The following is a 22,087-nucleotide window of genomic DNA, read 5'->3' as shown; positions in this document are numbered from 1 at the left end:
TTTTCTCGTCTGTTCTCAGTCTTTTCCTTTATTCTTCTAAAGCTGTGGAACACGCTCTGTCACGATGATGACTAATCTCTGAGGTCGGTTGGGGCATTGTCATGTTTTTCATTTAAACAGCTGTTTATCTGTTCAGTATGCATTTATTTTCTTGGAAAAGCACGATTGGAATAAATACAAATAGTATTTATACAGTACTTGGTGATTTTATGTCTTTCAGTGTGTTTGTTCAACCATTTCCCAACCTCTCCTTGAGGAAGCTCAGTATTATTTGTAGTCAGCATCCAATACTTGGATTGGCTGATCAGTGCTTCATGTACTTATGTTAAATCAAGTTTGCTGGTGATGAAATTTAACAAATCTTAACGATGGCTGTGGACGTCCAGTGACACCATTATTCACCAAACACCATCATTCCTCTCTAAGCACTAACATTCTCCTCCAAACATTCTTCACCAAACAGCGCCGTTCTCCATCTAAACACCACTATTCTTCGCAAAGCACCACTGTTCTTTGCCGTGTACCGTCGTTTTCCGTCAAAACACCACCATTCTTCACCAAACACCGACATTCTTTGCCGTGTACCACCATTCTCCATCTAAACACTTGCATTCTTCACCAAACATCACCATTTTCCAACAAATACCATTGTTCTCCATTTATACACCACCATTCTTCATGAGGCAACACCGTTCTTTGCCGTGTACCACCATTCTCCATCAAAACACCACCATTCTTCACCAAACATTAGCATTCTCCAACAAACACCATCATTGTCCATCAAAACACCACCATTCTTCACAAAGCACCACCATTCTTTGCCGTGTATCACCATTCTCCATCTAAACACTCCCTTTCTTCACCAAACATCACCATTTTCCAACAAATACCATCGTTCTCCATTTATACACCACCGTTCTTCATGAAGCAACACCATTCTTTGCCCGTGTACCACCATTCTCCATCTCAACACCACCATTTTTCACCAAACATTAGCATTCTCCAACAAACACCATCATTGTCCATCAAAACACCACCATTCTTCATGAAGCACCACGATTCTTTGCCATGTACCACCATTCTCCATCTCAACACCACCATTCTTCACCAAACACCAACATTTTCCAACACCTTCATTCTCCTTTTATACACCACCATTCTTCATGAAGCAACACCATTCTTTACCGTATACAACCATTCTCCATCTGAACACCACCAATCTTCACCAAACACCACTATTCTTTGCTGTGTACCACTGTCGTGTATCAAAACACCACGCCTCTTCACCAAACATTAGCATTCTCCAACAAACACCATCATTCTCCATCTAAACACCACCATTCTTCACCAAACACCAACATTCTTTGCCATGTACCACCGTTCTCCATCTCAACACCACCATTCTTCATCAAACACTGCTATTCTTTGCAGTGCACCGCCATTCTCCTTCTAAGCACCACCATTCTTCACCAAACGCCACCATTCTCTGTCAAAACACCAGCATTATCCACCAAAGCACTCTTAACACCTCCATTCCACTGCAAATATTCCTCGCCAGAACACCTCCAGTCCTCACCAAAACCCCGTCGTTCCAGTGTTTGGCTTTATTCTGTCCCAGTATAAGCTCTGACAGCCCAAATGAACCAGTGTACATGAGCGAGAACGTTCTAGCAACTCCCAACAATCACACACAGGTACAACACACCAGCCCAACGTTTGGGTTTGTCAGTGTTTGTTGGAGACTGTTGGGCCTGTGTGCTCTGGGCTGTACCACTATCCTCTGTTTATGCTTTTAACTGTACAGACATTTAGTTAGATATTGAACATGTTCTTTGCACTCCTAATGTGTTCCCCTGTTTTGTGTGTTTCAGGCTAGTGGTTGGAGCCAGCTGTATCCTTTTGCACTATTGACTCTAATTGGATTTATCTTAGTCCAGAAGAGGGTTGACAGAAAGGTGAAACATTTGACACCGTTGGTACAGATCTTTGTGCAGAAGAAGTGTTTATGTTGTTGCATTACAAAATAACACAGGCAGTGTCTTCAGATAAAGTTAATATGGAAAATTTCTGCATAATTAAAATGGTTAACATGTAAAAAAAAGTCCTTCGGAGTGGTTTAATATGAATCTCTCCCTTCTAGAGAAGCTTACAGACTCAAAATTCTTCACAGTGGTGGTGATAGGAACCAGACGCCTGAAGAGTTTAGTGCCTCCAAAAACTTCTTCACGGAAAGTTATTGCATGAAATAGTTCAGAATTAAAGCTCTAGACAATGTTTTTCAAGAGATAAGCCATTTTTGAAATCCATTTATGGTGGAGAGATACATGCAGGTTGCTGTGAGGCAAAACAGTCCCGAAAGAAAACTTATTTTTTCAGATTATTAAATTATTAGACATTATTGCGTATAAAAACTCAGAAGACGTGGAGGTTTTGGACAGTAAATAAAGTGTCTGTATTTGTGCTGTAGACATGGTGACCCCTGGTTCCCATTACCACCACTGTAAAGAAGTTCAAGAAGTTTCTCTACAATGAACCTTTTCACATCAAAGAACTCTTTGTTTACGTCTCAACCAATGAATTAGGCAGAAATTCTGAAACATCAATCAATGGAATTCTCCCTTTAACCAGAGTGGTGTTTGGATTGGTGCACAGATATTGAGGGACAGAACATGATGAACTTGCAAAATTGCCTCTAATGGACGCTTTTAAAAGAATAATAATATTTTTAATGAGAATAATATATTGTGCGCACTGTCCAGAAGTCTGACACCACTTTGTAATAATAATGTAATAACTATGTAGTAATAATGCTCCTATTTTGCATTCTTTTCTAATTTAAAATACTTTAAAATACACTCAAACTGGGTTTTTTAAGTATAGTTTTGTGCAAAAGCCTCAGATGAGTAGATCAGATCTGCCTGAGAGTCATCTGAGCACAATCTTCAGTTAAAGAGACAAGACAAAAAAATAATAAAAATGAGTGTATCATATATATAAAATACAGGCTCATCTTTATCCGTATCACATTACTCATTCATTACGTGTATATACATTGCAAGGTGTATCATAATTGCAATAGGAAGCAATATAATAATAGCAATATGATAATTTGATAATAGCAGTATAATAGCAAAACACTAATCTACACTTGTTCATATGTTGATGTGTATTTTCCTGAACTCTGAGTGAAGATGTGGGTTTGGAGTGTGCTGGGTTTCTCACAGGCATCGGACTGGACGCCACTGTGATGGTGCGCAGCATCGCCCTCCGGGGGTTCGACCAGGTATTGCATTAAACACAGAAAATATGATTTCTCTGACCGACCCTCCTCCTGCAGAACTCCTGCTTTAAAATACAAAACCTGCCTCTGATTCTCATTTTTCCAAACAGCTATTTGAAAAATAGTTCTGTTATAGAGATTTAAAGATATTAAAGTTTTATAAAATTAAAGGTTTAATACATTAAAAGTATCAAAAGTTAAAAAAAATAAATGTGCAGAACGGTGTCATCTGTAGAGAATGTGTGAACTTATTTTCACTTGGAAAATCAATGAAACATGTAATTGAACCAGGATCGCCCAAATTTTGGCATACAACTGTGTTTATTTTACTTTTCCTATCCTATTTTGTATTATGAATAATGTAAGTGTGCAATAATGTAATAGAACTGAGCAAGAAACAAGCTACTGCACACTAATTAAAAGTTAATATTTTGTTTTTTTAAGATTTTATAGATTAAGTGACCCTTATTAGTCCCACAACGGGGAAATTTCACCTCCACATTTAATCCATCCGTGCAGTGAAACACCACATACACACTAGTGAATGCATACACACACTAGGGGGCAGTGAGCACATGTGCCCGGAGCAGTGGGCTGCCCTATCCGCAGAGCTCGGGGAGCAGTTAGGGCTTAGGTGCCTTGCTCAAGGGATCGAACCGGCAGCCTTCCAGTCACAGGGCTGGTTCCCTAACCTCCGGCCCTTGACTGCCCCCAAGTTTATGGCATTTGCACTAGCCTCAGTGGCCTGGTCAGCAATCTGTCCCTACAGCTTTGCCAACCACATCCCAAAATAGATCATTTTAAGTGTTATGAAACACAAATTAATTTTTTAAAGATATCTGCAGACACAGTTTATGCTTGTTTCCAGGCTCCTGTGATCCGTCTCTGCAAGATTTGCGTAGCTAATGGCCCTAGTTTGGTTTTCAGTGGGCAGATGTTCTACATACCTCGGCCTCTTCACAGTGCCTGGTATCTTAGTCCAGGATGTGGCGCCATATACCCTTTATCAGGGATCAGGATTGATATGGGCCAGGGTCTGATTGCACTTGATTTGTCCAAGGCGCTCCAGAAAACAGATCTAAGCTGGAGAAACACTGTGGAAGAGCTTTTACACAAACAGAAACAGAGACTCTCTGACCCGCTGTGTTACTCTCTCTAGTGAGTCACCTCTGCCAAACCTGCCAGAACGCTACAGGAAAACAGGATGTCAAACTTGGCCAGACTTGTTTTATTGCCTTGTTTTTGAATCCCAAATCTGTAATTAATGGTTTGACTCTAATGCCTTGTGCTTTGCCGTGATTTTCTCATTAAGCAGCACACTAGGAACACCAGTAATGGCTAAAGGAAGATGCTGGGTTACAGTCGTCCACCATATCGCCACGTTTGCAAAATTCAGTATTCAGCATGCAGCGTATACATTACTTAAAGCATGCTATGTAGTATTCCATATAACAGTAGTTTGGATAGTTTGCAACTTGTCTTGAGAACTCTAGTGACTGTGTGTGTGTGTGTGTGTGTGTGTGTGTGTGTGTGTGTGTGTATACATATATATAAAATAATTCTAGAGGAAAAAGGTTTTTGAGGTTCTTTAGTAAAGATAATTGATAGAACCTTGACAACCCGGACTGTATTTTTATGTGTGCCTTTGTAATTTTTATTATTATTGCCTTTGTAATATTATAATAATTATTATTATCATTATTATTATTATTATTTTAAATATAATTAGGGTTGTTATTGTTATACAAATATTATATCCAAGTTCTAGTTAATAGGTTTATTATTTGAAATTTCTATATATATAGATAGATAGATAGATAGATAGATAGATAGAACCTTGACAGCCCAGACTGTATTTTTATGTGGCTTTGTTGTTGTTGTTGTTGTTGTTGTTGTTGTTGTTGTTAAGATTAAGTTAGAATATCATTAGGGTTGTTACTGTTATTTAAATATTATTATATCCAAATTCTAGTTAATATTTTTATTATTTGAGGATTATTATTTAATTATTTTATTTAATTATTTATATTATTTATTATTTAAAATGGTTCATTTTGTTTTAAGTTATAGTTGACATAAACATTTAGCTATATATACATATATAAGCTGTATAATTCTGCGTCTTAACTTGTAACAGTAGCAGAACCCTGTTTTGTATTATGTAGAACCATGTCTGTTTCCCTGAGAGAGTGAGAACTTTTTCAAAATCGGATCTGTGCATCTCCAAAATGGTTCTGCTGTTCTTACAAGTTACAGAACCCTTTTTGGTACTATATAGAACCCTTTTTGCTGAAAGTGCATTCACGTAGATTCACTGCTGTTCCTCTTTACTGATGCTTCTTTCAGCAAATGTCCCGGCTGGTGACGGACTACATGGAGGCGTACGGGACGCGTTTCTCCTGGGACGCCGTGCCTAAGAAGGTGGAGAAGCTTCCGTCGGGGCTTCTGCAGGTCACCTGGACCGACACGCAGAGCAAGCAGGAACATCAGGACACGTTCAGCACGGTGCTGTGGGCTGTAGGTGAGGAGAGGCTCATTTTACCAGCAGTGTGCGAATACATTAGAGCTGTCTAACCGGCTAAAGCTGACGTTAGTGCAGTGAAGCTGCTCGATGATCCTCGCATGGTGACCTTGGTCTCGTAATTCTGTCCTTCACGTCACGTGCAAGCTGGATCTCATGCTGAACGCCTGCATCCTCATCTAAAATCTGTCAACCGTTGCTTTTATTATCTTGCATGCAAACGGGCACATGCGTCCTGCAGACTGCTGGGTCAGCAGACAGAGGGGCTATCACCACTGAAAACAACATAATAAAGAGAGAGCTGGAATCATCAGGGGATGTGTTAATCACTGGCTTCCCCACTTTGTTCTCTCGCTCTGGGCTTTCCCCTCCGCTACGGAAACCCAGCTGGAGGGGGGAAATTTTCTTTTTTTTTTTCTTCCCCCCTTCGTTCTCTTCATCCCTCAGCATGTGTCCATCCCTCGGCACAGTCACTGTCCACATTCTTCTCCTCTTTTACTCTCGTTCGTGTGAGCTGCGTGGTCGCGGTGGTGGGGGGATTGTGGGTAATATCCGGCAGGCCGGCGTTGGTTTATTTTTTGACAGCGGGGGTGTCGAACGATGTTTCCCTGAGAGAGGAGGAGGATGGAGATGATGAAGATACTGTGGCATACAGTAGAAAAGAAAGTTCTCATGGCTGTTTTCTATCTCTCTGTTTCTGTCTGTCTGTCTGTCTGTCTGTCTGTCTGTCTCTCTCTCTCTCTCTCTCTCTCTCTCTCTCTCTCTCTCTCTCTCTCTCTCTGTCAGTTGCGCTCTCTCTCGTTCTCACAAATGTTCTCATGTTTTTTTTCTGTCTCCGTCTGTCTCACTCTGTCTCTCTGTCTGTCTCTTATGTTCTCATGATTTGCTTTCTAATGCTTTTTTCTGCCTCACTCTCTTTCTTTATCTCTCAATTTCTAATTTTCATCCTGAGCTTTCGTGTGTATATCTTTCTACTGTTTGTCTCATGCTTTCTCTCTCTCTTTTTAGTGTGCTCTCTCTCTTGTCTCTTGCTTTTTCTCTCTCTCCTTTGCATTCTCTTTAGTCTCATGTTTTTTCTCTCTCTTTCTCTCTCTTGTCTCATATTTTTTTCTATCTCTTTCTCTCTCTCATCTCATGCTTTTTCTCTCTTTTGAGCTCTCTTTCTCTCTATCATCTCATACTTTCTATCTCTCTTATTTGCACTCTTTCTTTCTCTTGTCTCATGCCTTGTATCTCTCTCTTTTGCACTCTTTCTTTCTCTTGCCTCATGCCTTGTATCTCTCTCTTTTGCACTCTTTCTTTCTCTTGCCTCATGCCTTGTATCTCTCTCTTTTGCACTCTTTCTCTCGTCTCATGCTTTCTCTCCCTCTCTAATGAGTTCTGTCTCATGTTTTTCCTCTCTACTTTGAGTGGTCTCTCTTTCTCATCTCATGCTTTTCCTCTCTTTTGCACTCTCTCTCATTTCCTACTTTTTTTTTGATTATGCACGTATTGGACTTTGAAAGAGCAGAACATTTAGGTGATGCCTGTCTACTGTGCTAAAAATGTTTACATTTTATTGACTTTACTATATCTATAATACTGCAGAAATAAGTGTTATATTTCTCCACATTGTTAATCCAGGGACATGTCCCAATTTCTACATTACAAGGTGATTATGGCCTACTTCGCTAAAAATAATGACGTTTTATTGACTTTACTGTATCTTCAATCCCACAGAAATAAGTATTAAATTTCTCCACATTGCTAATCCAGGGAGACGTCCCAATTTCTACATTAAAAAGTGATGCCGGCCTTCTATGCTAAAATATTTACATTTTATTAACTTTTCTATATCTGTCATCCTACAGAATGTGTTATATTTCTCCACATTACTAATCCAGTCAGATGTCCCAATTTCTGCATTTTATAAATATGTATCTCTATCAGCAGCAGTAGATACATACATAAAAAATATCAGATATATGGATTGGCCCACAGTTGCCTTATCATTTCATCCCTATTTTAGAGGCCTGACATTATTGGTAGAGCTTGGCTGCCACTAACTGCTTGAAAACTCAACAAATGCAGCCCCTCAATTCAGTGTTTCCTCCACCTTCCTCACCACTGAAACACATACACATGCCCTGCGTAGGCTAGAATGCCCGAATGGTAGTGCTAACTTGGCTGTAATCCGTTGTCATAAATAGCTAATTATAGATAATTAATGTAGTGGCTTGTCTTTTTATTTGTTTTTATTTTGATGCTCTTCCCTCAATGAATGGAACAGTTATTGTGGACTGTCTGACGGGTGACAACTGTGCGTTTGAGCGTGCCGGTGTCCGTTCTAGTTATTATGGGCTGTCCTTGCCTGAGTGAAAGCAAGGACATTCTTGCGATGGTTCTTTGTGGGTTTTGTTGCTGCTGGACTGTGAAACAAAGGCAGTCTTTCACTAAGAGGGAGCTTATCACTCCTAAAGCCGGCACACAGACACTGTGCGTGCATGAAAGCCCAACAGCCACTTGTATGGACCACTAACTGCAGGTCAAGAATTTTGTTTTGATGAGGACAAGCCAGGTTTAAAGCACTTGTCACTGCTGTAAATGTCAGCCCATTATGCCGTTGTTATATTTGGATGTATTACAAGTTTATTTTTTATGTCAAGGCAGATAACTTGACAATAATTGGCTATAAATAGATAATTACCGTACAAACTTCATTCCAGAAAAGTTGGCACAAAAGTTGGGTGTGAAAAAAAACAGAAAGCAGTGATTTGTAAATTCTGTTTCACCTGTATTAAAGTGAAAACTGTAGAAAATCATCATATTTGATGACTTATGAATACTATTGTTTTTTCTAAAAAAATTCTCATTCCAAATATGCAGCCTACAGCATATTCCAAAAAAGTCGGGACAGGAGCATGTTTACTGCTGGGTTGCATCACATTTCCACTTAATAAACGTTTGGGGACTGAAGATACCAGTTGATCCAGTTTTGAAAGTGACATGTTTTGCCATTCTTCAGTTATACAAGTCTACAGCTGCCCAAGTGCCTTTGTTGTCATGTGTTGCTCTTCATAATGTGCCACACATTATTATCATTAACATCATTATTATTACATTCATTAAGAGACAGGCAGGACAGTTTAGCACCCGCACTCTCTGATTATGTGGCCATGCCGTTCAAACATGTACAGAATGTTTCTTAGTGTTGTCATGTTGAAATGAGCATGGACGTCCCTAAAAAAGACGTCATCTAGAAGGCAACTTATCGCTGCTGTCGGAAGAAAACCTCGTATCTCCATTTTTGACTTTTTTTCAGTTTTTGATATAATTGTAAAAAGGCTTGTCGCTCTTTACATTATGTGTCAATTTCATGATGAATGGACCAAAAGAAACGGCCTAAAATGACTTGGAAAAAAGTCTGGTTCCATTGACTTACATTAAAAGTAAAGTAGGTTTTTTCCTTCTCCTGTAAAGTTACCATTTTGGAGATATGAGGTTTTGTTCCAGCAACAGTGATGTGTTGCTTCAGAATTTTCATATCTTTCAGTGTAAATGACGCATTCACAAAAAATATTTTCACTAAAATCCCCCACTCCCCCCACCCCCAGTTAGTACAGTCTTAGCTTGTGTGGATGCAACAGCGGTTTGTTAAAGTGTTCCCGAGCCCATGTGGTGATATCCATCACAGAAACATGCCAGTTTTTAGTGCAGTGCTGCCTGAGGGGTCGACCATCAGAAGCAATTCGTTGTGATTTTTGCCTTGCAGACATTTTTCTGGATTCCCTGTATCTTTTAATGATTTTAAACAGTTTGACTAATTGCTGATGCATTTTTGGCATGTTTTCATTTAGATGTAGGTCAAAATGGATTCATAAATCACTGCTTTCTGTTTTTATTTGTATTTCTTATACTGCCCCGGCTTTTCTAGGATTGTATTTGTATAAAAGATGTTAAAATTTTACTGTATCACTCGAAGGTTCATGCCCATGTGTGAAAAGGAGAGACTTCGCTAGGCCTCATGGTTTGGCTCTTGCTGTGTCTGAGTTGGGGGAAGTTGTTGCTGGGCTTTAGACAGGAAGAGGGAGCGCGGGGGTTTGTTGTGCTTTTTGGCTGATAACATCAGTGTGGAACCTCTGGGTTCTGCTGCTGTAACACTGTTTATTGTGATGGAAAGAGGCAGACTTGAGTGTGTGTGTGTGTGTGTGTGTGTGTGTGTGTGTGTGTGTGTGTGTGTGTGTGTGCGCGCATGCTGTGGATAAGGGGAGATGACTGAGTGTCGACAGCCGTCTCTCAGCCCTCTGACAGGAAGTGACAGAATTGACACCATTGGCCCCAGGTGGCTGATGGGATACGCATCCTTGTCTGCTCATTACTCAATCCGCCAACAGACAGGCCACCACACACACACACTCACACACTCACACACACCTCTTACCAGCTGTGCAGGTATTTTCTTTTCTAATTTTTGGATAAGATTTGAACAAGAATAGCGCCTCTACAGATTCTGCAGGAATCTTCACCCAGCAGTTTTGGGACCAGTTCACAAAAACACCACCATAACGTGATCGTTCTCCACTTAAATGTCAACATTTTCCATCAAACACAATCGCTCTCCACCAAACATCCACATGCTCCAACAAAACACCAACATTCGGTACCAAAATGGCAACATATTCCACCAAAGTACCAACATTCTCAAACACATCTCCAACGAAACACCATCATTCTCCACCCAAGCGTCAACATTGTCCTTTAAACACCAACACTTCTTCAGCCGAAACGCCAGCATTCTCCTACAAAATGGCAAGATTTTCTACCAAGGTACCAACATTCTCAAACACATCATTCTCAACCAAAACACCAACATTCTCACAAACCACTATCCTCCATCAAACCACCAGTATTCGGGCTCCCAAGTAGCGCAACCGTTGAAGCGTTGGCCCTGTGATCAGGAGATCGTGAGTTCAATCCTTTGTGATGCTACGGTCGCCCGTGGCTGGGAGTCCAAGCGAGCACAATTGCCCTCACTCTCTGGGTGGGTAGGATGGCCCTCCGTCTTCCCCCATCACTTAGCGCGATGCTAGCCAGCGCAGGTGTCTGATAGCTGACGTAACAGAGCTGGTGGTTGGCGCTTTCCTCCGAGCGCGTTCGGCTGTCCAGTGCATGAGCGGCGGTTTGAAAAGATGCGGTGGTGCTTCACAGATCTCGGAGGAAGCCTGTGTCCTTGCCTTCACCCTCCTAGAGCTGGTGGTATCGTGTGATTGGGAGAGTCCTACCTAGGGTGGAATTGGAGATGACTAAATTGTGGAGAAAATTGGGAAAACAGTATTCTCTACTAAAACACCAATTCTCTACATCAAAACACCAATATCCTCCACCAAAATGCCATCGTTCTCCACCAAACACCAACACACTAATGCTGGCATTTGGCTGTGAGCTTTCAAATGTCCCAAAAAGCCCAAATAAAGCAGTATGAATAGAGGTAGAACATTCTAATGACACATCACCCACACAATTCGGTTTGGTGTAGAGAATGTTGAATTTGTGTTTTCTGGGTCTTAAAATCTGCTCAGCTCTTTCTGACCTTTGATTCTAGGCAGAGCCCCTGAAACCAAAACTCTGAACCTGAAGCAGGTGGGTGTGGAGCTGAATGAAGATACAGGGAAAGTCATAGTGGCTGCTGATGAACAGACTTCCGTGCCAAATATCTTCGCCATCGGCGACATCGCGCAGGTATGCAAGACCGCACCTCAGAAGCATTAACGAGGACAGACATTCCACTAATTAACCTTTAACCAGCAAACATAGTCATTAGGATGATTGTGGTTCAACATTTTCCAGCTCTTAATTTCATTGAAGTTGGAAACTACTAGTGATGTCCCGATCCTGGAGCGTGTGGTTGTCACACTTCAAACCACTTAGCGCAAGCAAATGTTAGGAAAACAAAGTAGAAAATACACTCCCACAATATTTCACATAACTATTCTGAAACAGTAATAAAATAAATCAGTTCAGATTGTATGCCATTATGCACATATTAAAAAATGATGATGATGAAGTGATTTCCATACAGAATATTAAAGTAACTGATGGCCAAATAATTAGATCAGTCAACCATACTGTATCATCATATTTAGTCTATATTAAAGATACTACGAAAAACAAAAATAATTCCAGAATGTCATGTTAATTGCATGATAAATATGAAGTAATTGTACTGTAGTTAATTTGCCGCCCAACATCCAGTAATGTAGAAAAAAGTCAGACTTCATTTAATTAATTTTCAGTAAAAACAGCCTTTTAAGTACAAATTATTCATTTTTCTGAGGAGATTAGATACAAGATAATGCACTTGCGTGAGGGAGGAGAAAGTCAAAGGAAAATAAGCAAAAAATAAAGAGTTTCCAAAACTAGGTTTTAAAAAATGATTGAAAGCTGCAGAGAGATTCCTAACAACCACCTGGAAAACCTGGTACACACCAAAACTGCCCTGTCAGATTTTCTGAGTATGGGTTCCTCTCGGTTGTTCCTCGTGCTCTTAGGGTTTTTTCCCCTCAGTGGTTCCCCACCATCATCTTAGAGCTATTTTGCATCTTGGTTCCTCTCAGTGTTCTACCTCATGATCTTAGAGCTTTTTTTGGAGTCTTGGTTCCTCTCAGTGTTCCTCCTCATCCTCTTAAGTTTTTTCTTGAGTATTGGCTCCCTTGAGTGGTTCCACATCGTCATCTTAGAGCTTGTTTTGCATCCTGGTTCCTCTCAGCATCCTTCCACATGCTCCTAGGGTTTTTTGTTTTAATTCTTGGTTCCTGTCAGGGGTTCCACATCATGATCTTATACCTTTTTTGAGTCTTGGTTCCTCTCAGCATTCTTCCTTGTACTGTTAGGGTTTTTTTTCTTTTGGTTCCTCTCAGTGATTCCACATAATGATCTTAGAGCTTTTTTGAGTCTTGGTTCCTCTCAGTTGTTCCTTTTCATGATCTTAGAGCTTTTTTGAGTCTCGGTTCCTCTCAGTTGTTCCTTTTCATGATCTTAGAGCTTTTTTGAGTCTCGGTTCCTCTCAGTTGTTCTTTTTCATGATCTTAGAGCTTTTTTGAGTCTCGGTTCCTCTCAGTTGTTCCTTTTCATGATCTTAGAGCTTTTTTGAGTCTCGGTTCCTCTCCGTTGTTCCTTTTCATGATCTTAGAGCTTTTTTGAGTCTTGGTTCCTCCTGGCATTCTTCATGTTCTTAGTTTTTTTTTTTTCTTTTAATTCTTGGTTCCTCTCAGTGGTTCCATCTCATGATCTTAGAGCTTTTTTGGAGCCTTGGTTCCTCTCAGTGTTCTTTTGTGTATCTCTACATGGTCATGTCTGTCACACCTGTCATTTGTCATGTGTAGGCTGGGCCTAATCTTGGCATCAGTCCATTGTTTTACGGGCTGGTTAGGTGTCTGGTACCTGCAAAGGAGACAGACACACCAAACAAAGAAGCTGAACAATGGACTGACCACCCCAGAGTCCAGACCTCAACACCACTGAATGTCCATCCATCCATCATCTAAACCGCTTATCCTTCTGGGTCGCGGTGGGGTGCTGGAGCCTATCCCAGCTGTCATTGGGCGGAAGGCAGGATACACCCTGGACAGGTCGCCAGTCCATGTGTTTGAGATTATTTGGATTGTGAGATGCATGAAAAATGCTAAGCCTGAACTTTGGAGGTGTGAAAAACATCCCTGAATCCCTGAGTGGAAGCTGTACTAAAGGCCAAGAGTGGACACACTGAGTACACTCCTGTTAAACGTTTTCTGGAGATTTTCCTGATGCTGAAAAGTGACCTTAAGATATACTTAATGGTTATTTTGAAGGGAAATTAAATAAATGAAAGGTGGTCTCTGACTTTTGCACAGCACTGTATCTTACCTGCTTTATTACCTATGCAAACACAAAGATCAGATCAAATCGGAGGGCAAAAAAACTGCATCGGAAATCCATAGAAGCTGCTTATTTATTGTAAAATGTACACAAGATGAAAGGGCATGCTCTCAGTCAGGTGACTGCTACTGTACGGACAGACGTCTATTGATATCTCTGTTGTGCTCTGTGTTGTGAGGTTATTGCCCCGAAACAGCCAGCAGGCTGGATCACATATCCGTCCTGTCAGTCATCCCGAGCAGCTGTGTGATTACTGGCACAGTCAGAAATGCCTCTTTGAACAGCGGCTCTGGAGGAAGCAGCTCTGCTCTCCATACCTGACATTTTTCCAATGAGCAGAACAGTTTTTTTCCCCGTTCATACCTGCCATCCTGCAGCGTTAGAGAAACAGAGTGACCTGCACCTGGTTACACTCGACAGATACATGCTGCAACACACACGACTACCAGCAGCCTTCCTCTCTCTCTCTCTCTCTCTTCTTTCTCTTCCTTTCTTACGTTCTTTCTTTTTCTCGCTTTCTGTCACTTCATTGTTTTCTAGGCTTTCTCCTTTTTGGCTCACTTGACTGCTTCATTTTTCGTGTCTGTCTTTCTTGCTTGCTTATTTTCTTGTTTCATCTCTTTCTCTCTGGTTCTTTTTTGTTTTTTATTTTTTTGTTTTTGTTTCTGTCTTTATTTTGTTGTTTATTTTTCTCTTATTTTTTCTTTTCTTTCTTGTTTTCTTTCTGTGTATCTTTTTTGTTGCTTTTTCTTTTTCTTAGTCTTTGTGTTTCTTTCCTACTCTTTTCTTTCTTTCTTTCTTTCTTTTTCTTTACTCTTTTTTCTACTTTCCCTTCTTTTTCTTTCTCTTCTTACTGTCTTTCTTTCAACTCTTTTTTTTCTTTCCTAGTGTTTTTTCTTACTTTTTCTCTTTCTTTTCTTATTTTTTTCTAATTCTTTCTTTCTTTTTTCTTTTCTTTCTTTTTCTTTACTCTTTTTTCTTTCCTAGTCTTTTTCTACTTTCTTTTCTCTTTTTCATACCTTTCTTTTTTCTTACTTACTATCTTTTCTCTTTTTCACTTCTTTCTTTCTTTCTTTCTTTCTTTCTTTCTTTCAACTCTTTTTTCTTTGCTAGTCTTTTTTCTTACTTTTTCTTTTTCTTTCCTTCTTTCTTTTCTAATTCTTTTTCTTTTTTCTTTCCTAGTCTTTTTCTACTTTCTTTTCTCTTTTTCATACCTTTCTTTTTTCTTACTTACTGTCTTTTCTTTTTCATACCTTTCTTTCTTTCTTTCTTTCTTTCTTTCTTTCTTTCTTTCTTTCAACTCTTTTTTTTTTCTTACTTTTTCTCTTTTTCTTTCCTTCTTTCTTCTCTAATTCTTTCTTTCTTTTTTCTTTCCTAGTCTTTTTTCTACTTTCTTTTCTCTTTTCCTTTTCTTTCTTTCTTTTTCTTTCTTTCTTTCTTTTTTCTTTCTTTCTTTCAAATCTATTGATCCCATGTCATTAAATTAAAATTACAGTTTGATAAAAAATTTAATACACAATTTTCTCTGTGCACGACTACGAACACTAGCAGCTGTCTGTGCTTTCTGTACCTTCTTCATGTTTGTATATAATAGTGTGTCATCCATTGTCAGAAACCACATAATCAAGTCTACTAGCAAGTTAATCACACACTTGGGCTTGCAGTTAGCACAATGCTAATTGGTGTACATAGGCCTCCATGTCTTGTTAGCTTCATTAGCCTCGTAAAAACCTCAGCAAAGCTAAAGAAGCATGTTTCAGATAACTTCAGACACGTCTTCGTCGATCGCCTATATCGGGGTAAAGGGGATGGGGAAATTTGTTTTTTCACCAAACATTCACTTTAATGTGTAGCCAAGTTTTCTCTGTGTCTCTTTCACTCAAACAGTGTAAAATGCTGGGGGGGTTGTCTTGCGCAGCCGGATGTGCGGAAATGATCCTGTATGAGTCAGTTTTGCTGCTGTTTGCCTGCAGCTCTGAGCGCAGGTCTGATTCCCCCGGTGCCTGGCACTCTTCCACTCCTACACTTTAATCCTTCATGTGACTGACACCAACATTATGTTCAGGCGATAGTGATCTCCTGAATGCGTCTGATCTCCCTAATCAAACTGCTAGCTCTGCATCTGTTCTCAATGCAGCAGAAACATGCTGAGTCCAGGACAGGTTGTATTTCTTAATGATTTTGATGGGAGATGACTCAATAATGTTTTATTGTTTAATAATGATAGAAAGACCAGAAGTATCACTCACAGTGGCAGAGTGTGTGAAAGTAAACTACTTAAAAGAAAGGAATTGTAGTATAATACTTAACTAGCTACTCGTTCTTCTCTCAGTTCTGTGATATTCCCATCTAGATTTATAGCAAAATTCAATTGAGATTTTATTTTTTTCTTCCGATATCGGGTCCAGAGTTTTCTGCTGGCGTTATTCCAGTCTTGCTCACTTTTTTGCCTCCTTTCTATTTCTGTTTTTGTTTTTTTTCCATTTTTCCATGAGAGCACAGTTATGGCTATGTTTACATTACCAGGCTGAAGTGGCACAAATCTGATTTTTTGCCAAATGTTTGATGTTTTCAGGGCTGTTTGGACACACAAATCTGATCTTTTCAAATCCGACCTGAGCCACTTTCATATGTGGTCCTAGATCGGATACGTATCCCATTCGTGGCCATTCGTGGTTCCTCTCAGTGGTTCCACCTCCTGATCTTAGAGCTTTTTCTTAGTCTTGGATCCTCTCAACATTCTTCCTCATCTTAGTTTTTTTCTTAATTCTTGGTACCTCTCAGTTGTTCTTCATGCTCTTAGGGTTTTTTCCATTTGAGTCTTGGTTCCTCTTAGTGGTTCTTCCTCATGTTCTTCGGGAGTTTCTCCTTTTGACTCTCAGTTTCTCTCACTGGTTCTTCCTCATGCTCTCAGAGCTTTTCCTGACACTGTCTGCTAATGTTCTTTAGAGGTAGATTTGTGAAAATCTGCTTTGAGATGATGCCTCTTGGAAAAGTGCTAGAAAAATAAATTTAATTGAATAGAATTTGAAGACTCTGCATATTTTCTGCATCTTTGGACTTTTTTACACACAATTGCTGTAACTTTCAGACAAGCACCTTTCTAATGCAGTGGCTGTTTAAAGCGATGATACTCTTTATTTGTATTTCCTCTGAAGTCCACTTATAACGTTAGTGTGGTTTTACAAAAAACAACTGTAATTTTACGTGAATCGTCAAATTTTACCTGACCATTTTTCCTTTTTTTGTGATCGATTTATTTATTTTTTTTCTGTTAATCAAGCAGCTCTTTATCGCAATAATACAGAACTGAATTAAATCAGAAACAACCTCCTGTCCCTCCCCACCCCACTGGTCTATCCGTCCCCTTTTTCTGTACATACGTTTCTAACAATTTATTACATATGGTTTAATGAAAAGAATAAGATAAAAGAAGGATGTTAGCCTTTAGAATGTACATCATAACATTTGTTCCACTCTTTTCATCACATCAAAACAAATCTGTCTCCGTGTCTCAAGAGTAGATGTTTCAACTTGATTAATTCTAGCTGTACGTGACCATTTTCATGGTGGTGATATCAACATATGGTTGCGTGACATCACAACCATGATGAGTTTTTCCATATATGGATTGTATTGACTGGTTTTGAAACTGTAAACGTTTTGTTTACATACAGTCTCTTATTTTAAACTCTTATTTCATTTATAGACATTTCAAAATGTCTATAAATGTAGTGTATATTTGTGCTATTGCATGGAAATGAAGACATGCATTAGTCTCCAGATGAGGCCTCCGTGTTTATCTGTGCTGTTTTTCAGGGTCGACCTGAGCTGACCCCCACTGCCATTAAGGCAGGTAAACTACTGGCCCGGAGGCTGGCGGGTCACTCCAGCCAGCTGATGAACTATGACAATGTGAGTTTTACAGAATTTACTCTGATCCTGTAACTCTCACTGTTACTTATGCTGCGTCTCCTTTGACTACTTTGTTTGTTCTCTTCACACACTGCACCCCCCCCCCAACATATCCCCCCGCCACCCCCCCCCAACCACATCCCTAATTATATTTTATGGCTGTTTGTTATGAAGCAAAAGTGCTGCAGCAGTTTTATCAGTTAATTTATGCTTAATTATGATTATTTGTCTTCCCAGTGTTTGTTTGTAATGGTGAATAGGAGTGTAATGAGGTGTGTGGGTGTTTTCTAGGTGCCCACTACAGTATTCACTCCTCTGGAATATGGCTGCGTGGGTCTGTCAGAAGAAGAAGCAGAAAGAAGATACGGCAAAGACAATATAGAGGTAAAATGATAAAACTGTAAGCAGTAGGGATGAATGTAGGGGTGGGGGGTGTACTGGTATGAGAGTGAATACTGGTATGATAATATCTCATAATATAAACTTTACCATAAGCCCAAAAACAGCATCACACAAACATTTACAGCACATTTTAAACCAAAAGTGGTAACTGCACTACTTATGTTAATCAGTGCAGCCTGTTATCCAGTCGTACATGACAAGTTGTGCAAGAGCACATCAGTACGTGTGTTTGCAGGGACTAATAATAATAATAATAATAATAATAAAACAACTACTATTAATATTAATAATAATAATAATAATAATAATAATAATAATGGGTAGTCTTGTTTTTGTTGTTGTTTGTTGTTTATGTTATATTATTTTATTATAAAATTACTTGTTATTATTATTTTATTATTATATTGTTGTTGTTTTGATACCACAATATCGTTGATGTAAATTTGAGCTCATATCGTCCACCCTTGGCTTATTGTGTGTTTACCCTCCAAAATAATTCGCACCTCTGATTAAGATGAGAGAACATTTTATGCTATCAAAATTTTATTTGGAATTTTAGATGTCTGCATTTGATTCATTTATTTAATTAAAATCTGCATTTTATTTATTTAACTTAATTCGTAGCCCTGCAGAAATTAATATTTAGTTTCTCCACAATGCTCTAAATTTTCTTGTCGAAATGTTTTTTGTTGAGAAGCGTTATATTGAATTCTCATTGTAAAGGTTCCTATTATAATGCGTGTATATAAGTGTGTATTTTCCATCTGATATCACCCTAAAATATTTTTCTTTGATAAGATAAAGCTACGTTTTAATCTCTTCATTAGTCCACTGGAATTTGCTTGGTTCCGTCATATTTTATAGCCATGGCCAGGCGCCTTATATCAGTCGTATGACAGGTTTTTTTTTTTTTGTATTTTCAGTGTTTATTTGACAAATGTGTTTGTCATAATTTATCACTTTTTTTTTTTTTACTGGAAAAAAAATCAGGCGAGCATACAAACTTTTATTTGCCGTTTATATTTGACGTTTACTGTTTCTGTGTAGTCTTTTTAGACTTGTTGTATTTTTTTTTTATTTAATATGCCAAAATATGCATAAAAATATGTCGCTGGTCTAAGTATGTCTGCCTTTTTCCAGAACTTGAGAATACTTCTGTATTTATTAGAGGTATTTAGATCAGTATCAGGATCGGTATCGACAGATGTGTTAATGAAATATCGGATATTGGCCCACAGTTCCACAATATTGGTGCATCACTTGATTTTACATTGATTTATGAAGCCCAGTTTGAGACATTTCCTATTTTCAGTCATTTTCCAAAGACATTTTATATCTTCACCAAGGGTGCTAATACTTCTGGGGAGCACTGTATGTACATATTTGTGTGGTGTGTGAGTTCATGCACACCCCAGCACTTCCACACCTGCACAGCTCTGAAGCTCAAAACGTCCTAAAAGGGGCGTTTCCCCGGGCAGTGATTGACAGGCCGGTAGAGGCTTTGATTGACGCACACAGTGGCTGACGACAGACGAACGACGATCAAAACCGCCGCTTCTTATTGGCTCTGACAGGTGTGTGTCTGGGCTGCCTGCCTGTGTCAGCACGTTCGCGGTTCAGTGTGTGACGAATTCGATGAAACGCACATTTCAGCCTCTCTGCTTATCGAAGATTTAAGTGGAGGAGCAGAAAAAAAACTGTTAAGAGAGCAAAAGGACACTAGAGCGGAGAGGAAAAAAGCATATTGAGAACAGCACTTATTTCAACAGCCGAAGCACGGCCTGCTGAAACGGTTATCTGATAGGAAACTCTAACAGGTATCTGTGCTGCATCATGTTTTATCAGTTTTCAAATCACAGGTTTCAGTAAAGCTCACTGCGGACAAAAACACAGGCACAATACATGATGGCTGTTAGGAAGGATGTGCAGTGTGATGAGATTTTATCATTATTGAGATAAAATACATTACAGTACGCTTTTCTGAGCGTATCGTTGAGCTCTTTAGCACTTAAAGAACACTGGCCAACTGCATATTTCATTACAGAGAGCATAGTTAGTCCTGTTTAAATGGATTTAGTGCCGTGAAACACTGAATAAAAATGTACATTTGTTGAATGCATTTTATGAGTTCTGGTGCTCTTATTCTCACGTTTCGTGTGACTTCACACTGTATAGTCACTGCTGCTTTGAGGACTGACTCAGGGAGTGACTGTGCTGTGCGATGCCTTCGATTTGCTGTGCTTTGTGAATGATTCACCTGCAAGACGCGACAGAAGCCGAGAATAACGAGAGACGCACAGACCTTTTAATTCAGTGTTTTCACTCCAGGCTTGGACCCCCTGCACTGTATAGTTCAGTGTATCTCTCTGCTGTTCACACCTCGTTCAGCTCAAGAAGGGATTAATTAGCTAATAATATCAGGTATTTTAACCAGGAAACCACAGTTATGCAGTGCAGGGGTTGCAGGACTGGAGCTGAACTCTGAACTAACTGCACCAGCAAACTTACAGAATCACGTCTGTCGTAACACGACGTCGTTTTCCGACCCACGACATTCAGTCTGATATTCAACGTTTATGTTTCTCCATTCAAACCTCATTTAAATCTCCAGAAACAGAGAGTAAAGTTATACCGGCTGTCTGCAGCTCCGTTAGGGGGACGATAAACAGCCGTTTATCTCTCGGCTGTTAACATCAGCTAAAGTTGTCTAAAGGCTAGAATTGTTCACATCTGTGTTAATTAGCTGATGTCGTTACCCTCCTATGATGATGAAGAGTTTTTCTCCTCTTTATGAACACCGTGGGATCCTTTACTCACCCTGACGTGAGGAGCCGGTGGGCTTCTGTGCTTTTAAATGCTTTGAGAGACTCTCCAAATTAGGGAGAGGGGCTGAGTATGAGTTTCAGGGGAAACTGTTTAAGATCACAGCCTATTTTATTGACTTAAAGTGAGTAATTTTAGCCATCTTTCACCTCTAGTTACGTTCGTGCGGAGCAGCAAAGCCAGAAATTTGGTCCCAAATATGGCGGAAATCACGTGACTGAAACCCTAGGATAGGAAATCAGAGAAATAAAATACCGTAATGCTTATCATCAGCCATGAAAATGTCTGAGTATCATAACATTGCCGACCCTGAGCTCCTGCTACTGCTAGTACATCCATAGTGTCATAATCCACATCAATCTATTTGTCACAATGTCATGCGTTATCATGTATAACATCCTGCCGAAGGTGAGTAGATCTTCACAGCTGTGAAGTTGTTCAGACTTAAATACGACGTTGAGTGTGTGTTCTATTGCTTTCGTAGAACAGTTCTGCACAGTAAAAGAGAAAAATTAAAGCAAAGAAGCCCGAAATATTGTATCAAATGTGCTTTAATATTAGCACTTCCTTCCACTAGAAAAAGTAGTACCATGTTGCGGACCGAGCCATAAAACTATCGCAATATCAGGTTCAGCTCATCATTTTGTAAAGCATTTCCTACCTCATGCTCAGAAATGAGTGCTGTGTCGGTGCTGCACTGTCCTGTCTGTTTACTGTGTCTAATGTCTGTTTTATTTATCGCATTTATTGTATTGTTTCTGGTCTAATTGTTTTGGCACACTTACGTCTGCACGTTGCACTTTGTACTGTCTATTGTGTTCCATGTTGCACTGTGTTGTTCCTTGGAGGAACGTAATTTCACTCCACTGTGTACTTGTACATAGATGGAACGACAATAAAAGCCTCTTGACTTGACAAAACCTGTTTTATTTGTAGAATTGCATTAGTTTGTTTGGTTGTTTCATCACAGTTACCAACCAAAAAGCTTGAGTAGGGGAAACAAGAAGTCGAGAATTTGATGTGCTGTCACTTTTCTTCAGAATCTGACCAAACGTGCTGCAGATCAAATGTCCTATCGACGTTACCGAATGTATCTGTTTTTTTTTTTTTTGTTTTTGTTTTTTTTTGTGTGTTAAAGTAGAACTAGTGATGATTGCTTGCAGCATTATGCTAGTGGTTACTCAGCGAGTGGTGCTCGGTGGAATGATGCAGATGCTGTTACCACAATTTAAAGAATGGGTAGAACCTGCTTT

At 39.5% G+C, this 22,087-nt stretch overlaps 1 protein-coding gene across 1 annotated transcript in view; it reads left to right on the top strand.

The window, feature by feature from the left end:
* The window catches only part of txnrd2.2 (thioredoxin reductase 2, tandem duplicate 2), a 42,824-nt gene that overhangs the window by 15,197 nt on the left and 5,540 nt on the right, over positions 1-22,087 (top strand). The window contains exons 9-14 of the mRNA XM_036598866.1: positions 1,872-1,891; positions 3,192-3,283; positions 5,627-5,801; positions 11,383-11,519; positions 17,514-17,609; positions 17,901-17,993. Coding sequence (XP_036454759.1) covers positions 1,872-1,891; positions 3,192-3,283; positions 5,627-5,801; positions 11,383-11,519; positions 17,514-17,609; positions 17,901-17,993 — 613 coding nt within the window. The remainder of the gene's footprint in view (positions 1-1,871; positions 1,892-3,191; positions 3,284-5,626; positions 5,802-11,382; positions 11,520-17,513; positions 17,610-17,900; positions 17,994-22,087) is intronic.

Source organism: Colossoma macropomum, unplaced genomic scaffold, assembly GCF_904425465.1.
Source record: "Colossoma macropomum unplaced genomic scaffold, Colossoma_macropomum, whole genome shotgun sequence".
In the NCBI taxonomy this organism is placed as follows: Eukaryota; Metazoa; Chordata; class Actinopteri; order Characiformes; family Serrasalmidae; genus Colossoma; species Colossoma macropomum.
This window is presented reverse-complemented; position numbering and strand designations above follow the sequence as displayed.